General features: G+C 35.3%; 1 protein-coding gene across 1 annotated transcript; it reads right to left on the bottom strand.

The window, feature by feature from the left end:
• Positions 1-984: 984 nt before the first annotated feature.
• Positions 985-3,483, bottom strand: LOC147292593 ((-)-germacrene D synthase-like). The gene is made up of 6 exons (XM_086230333.1): positions 3,213-3,483; positions 2,723-3,095; positions 2,382-2,603; positions 1,991-2,129; positions 1,630-1,878; positions 985-1,278 (listed from the first exon to the last, which is right to left on the bottom strand). Exons 1-6 carry the CDS (start codon positions 3,466-3,468, stop codon positions 985-987), a joined length of 1,533 nt encoding a protein of 510 aa, XP_086086459.1. The 5' UTR covers positions 3,469-3,483.
• Positions 3,484-3,713: the final 230 nt, after the last annotated feature.

Raw genomic sequence — 3,713 nt, 5'->3', positions numbered from 1 at the left:
ACAAAACACATTGAGATTGATCGACACTTCATTAAGGAGAAACTTGAAGCTAAGATTATTAACTTTCCATTTGTGAAGTCAGAAGATCAGCTTGCAGATGTGTTGACCAAGGCCGTAGCAAATAGGGTATTTTTGGACTCACTAGACAAGTTGGGCATGTGCGATATATATGCACCAACTTGAGGGGAAGTGTTGGTGTGAGTCAACCCATGTGATTATTGTGTAATTATTAGAATCAATTAGGTGATTTATTAATTCCTGTATTTTAGTTATGGGCCCTTGTATATAAACCACACTTTGTGGTCTTAATCAATTAAGCAAGAATATATTTGAAAACCCTAAAACATTCTTTGTTCACTATATTTCGATCAAAAGTCCAACTCTATATTTATATGAGACATGAAAAGTAAAATTATGTTTACTTAATTGATATCCTAAATAAAATTCCCCAACCCAATTGGTCAAAAGGGCTAAATTTGTAGGATTAAGGGGTCTACACTCTACAGAGTCATTCTCTCTTGACATGCATTAATTGTGAATCGAAACTCTCTTTTACAACCATGATTGAGAATTGCACAGAAAGCCAGCCAATAATGTGATGTTCTTTCATAAATTTGATCTAAATAAAATGTGATTTTGAACTGAATTTCAAATAAATTATAATTAACAACTATTAACCTGAAATTGAGTTAAAAATCGTAAATATTATTACAAAGTAGAATCGGATCCAAATTACATGACCATAAACTATAGTAGAACGAGAATGATATGTACCTACCATATAAAAAATTTTATTCTTTATTGATAGAATGAAAAGAAGACTGACAAACAATAATTCCAAATATTAATTACTTCATGGAGACATGGTTTCAACTGCAATTAAGCTCCCACTGTCCTTGAAATAGTTTTAAAGGACGTACTAGCTATAGGACTTGGGAGACCTTATTTAATTTATATGAAATACGACAAGTTGAAATTTTAGGGTCATATAGGCACAGGTTCGACAAGTACAGAAGCCATAGAATCCTTGAGCACATTTATGTTGGTAGTGTAGCCATCTCCATGCTTGTATACAACATCACTGGCACGCACAAGATTGAGAATTCGTATTAGCAGGGGCATGGGGACAGCAGTAGGTTGGAGGCACGCTTCGTTTATGTCCTTCCATGCATTATTCACTTGTTTACGAAGTTCGATTATTGCTTCTTCTTCTGAGGCACCATATTGTTTCATGTAGCAGTCCACAACTGAGGCAACATGTCCCCTCTCTTTCTCATGCTACATGAACGTACATCATAATTAATGTCATCATAAATTAATTACTAGTGCTATATATATATATATATATATATACAATCCTTCTCTAGAGAGGATGTCCGCATTTTTCAAAATTTGCGGAAATCGACATAGTGCCGACATGGGGTAGACAGTGTATCAACACGAAATTTCAAAACTTGCTGTAGCACATCAGAACTTGCTACAGCATATCATATGTGTTGACACACTATCTACCCCATGTCAATAATGTGTCGACATCCGTAAATTTTGAAAAATGCAGACATTTTCTCTAGAGAAAAATTCTATATATGTATATACACTTGTTATTATTATAAGTAGCTAGGTACATACCTTGCGGGACACTATGTCATTCTCGAGTCTGGCAATTGTTGCTGCAGCCTTTACAGCCTGGGGGTAACTTAACAACCATTCAAAGGAGTCTTTTGTAACAACATCTCCCATTCCAACAAAGGATATGGATGTTAGCAATTCGTAGCCAGAGGTCCGAAGCGATATGGGCATATATTCATCTAGTGTTGGTATGTGTTTCTTGTGGAACCATTTTGCTTCATGGAAGTAACCTCTAACTTGTTCTTTCATCTATTTGAGACCCCAACCCAAATTAATAATATATTTTGATCAGTAATTAATTTTAGGCTTAAATATTGATGACAAATTAAGAATGGAAGTAGATTCTGAATTTGGGGCTTACTTCTTCTATGGCATAATGGTTGCGATATAATTTTCCTTCATTGGAAAGCTTTTCTTCGATTTCATTATACACATCCAACAGTGTCAGATAACATACTTTCATATACTCTGGCAGTTGATCCATGGCAGAGATGTCCCACCTAGATCATCAAAATTAATAAGCTAGACTATATATATAATCTCAAATGAGTCAAATCAGTTAACTAAACCTACCGTCTGTTGCAATAAGCTAGCTGACTTCAATTAAAAATTAAGGATTATTAATGATCAATATATATATATATATGAATTGTTGCCACCTAAGTTGGGAATCAAAATTTGAGAAAAGTAATTGAGGCAATAAACGTATTCCTATATATATAGAATATAAGAGGCCGGCCAAGTGTTTAAACCTCTCCACAGCATCAGTAAAGAGCTCTAGATCCTCAGGTGTGCCATAAACATCATAAATGTCATCAATAATGGATGCCAGAGCACAAACTTTGCTTAATATAATCCTGCCGAAGGAGTATTCGGGCTGAAAGTAGACTGCCAAAGGCCAACAGAAGTAGAGCTCAACCACTCTGTCTCTTACAAAAGGTAGCTTGTTTCCAACGTCCAAGTCATTCCACCACCTGATCAATTGGATAATTATTTAGTGGAATTAGGATTTGCTTCAGTTTTCAGTAGCACGGTAAGAACTTGATCAGAGATCTAATTACAAATTTGAGTGTGATAGGGTTTAGTAAGTCACCTTGTAATAGTAACTAGTTCCTTTTTATGGAGTTGCTGGAGCAGGTTGAAATCTAACTTTGCAAATGTTAGGAGAGTTTCGTCATGTGAATCGCGCTCCTGGTAGAGAGACAAGTAGTACCTTGCTTCAATCCTTGGCATGCCCTTTCGTAATGACTGATATAAGGCATGACTCACTTGTTTCGAAAGTGGGGGGCTTAAACGGTTTGATGCCGACTCAAGATGAGTGGTGGTGAAGGTTAGTGCCTCTTCTAGTATATCCTCTCCGTGGATCATAAAATGTGTTGCTTCATACAAGCTTAACAATCCAACCACATCATTTATAAGTGATTCCTTAAATTTTTCATCATTGTCCTTGAAGTTGTTGAATATGTCTGCAAGATCCGCCAATGCATTAATTACAGCATCATATATGATCATGAGCAAAATTACCGTACTGAAAGAAAGCAGTTATAAAAGATATTATGAATGTCGAGGAGAGGAGGACTTACCGCATGGAATGTTATAACCTTGTTGTCTAAGCAATCGAAAACGAAGAGCGACAGTGTAAAGGTCACCATCATCACAGACTTCATAATAATTCTTGTGAATTTGCTGCAAAATTTCATCTATCTCATTTGGAAAATGATAAGACACCCCTAAACGCTGAATGTCATCAATCAAGTCCAACTTTTGTGAAACATTTTGAACTGGAGCCATTATCTTCCTCTTCACTTCTTTCTTCAGTTCTTGGACTCGTTGCTCCATTTTAGTATTTGTTTCCTGTTAAGACAAATTGGTAAAAAGACAATAAAATTAGTAAAAAAATGACCAAATTTGCTCCCCTAACTGAACAATCTTTAAGAGCCTAGCTTGGATGCCTTAAAAAGAAAAAATGAAAAAGAGTGACTTCTTTATATGGTGCAAATTTAAACAATTCAAAATTAATCTATTATGAATGACTAATTAACTTTAAGAAATTAATTAGTATGACTTACCACGGAAGCATTTGA

The sequence above is a fragment of the Dryas octopetala genome, chromosome 2 (assembly GCF_963921425.1).
Source record: "Dryas octopetala chromosome 2, drDryOcto1.1, whole genome shotgun sequence".
Taxonomy (NCBI): Eukaryota; Viridiplantae; Streptophyta; class Magnoliopsida; order Rosales; family Rosaceae; genus Dryas; species Dryas octopetala.
This window is presented reverse-complemented; position numbering and strand designations above follow the sequence as displayed.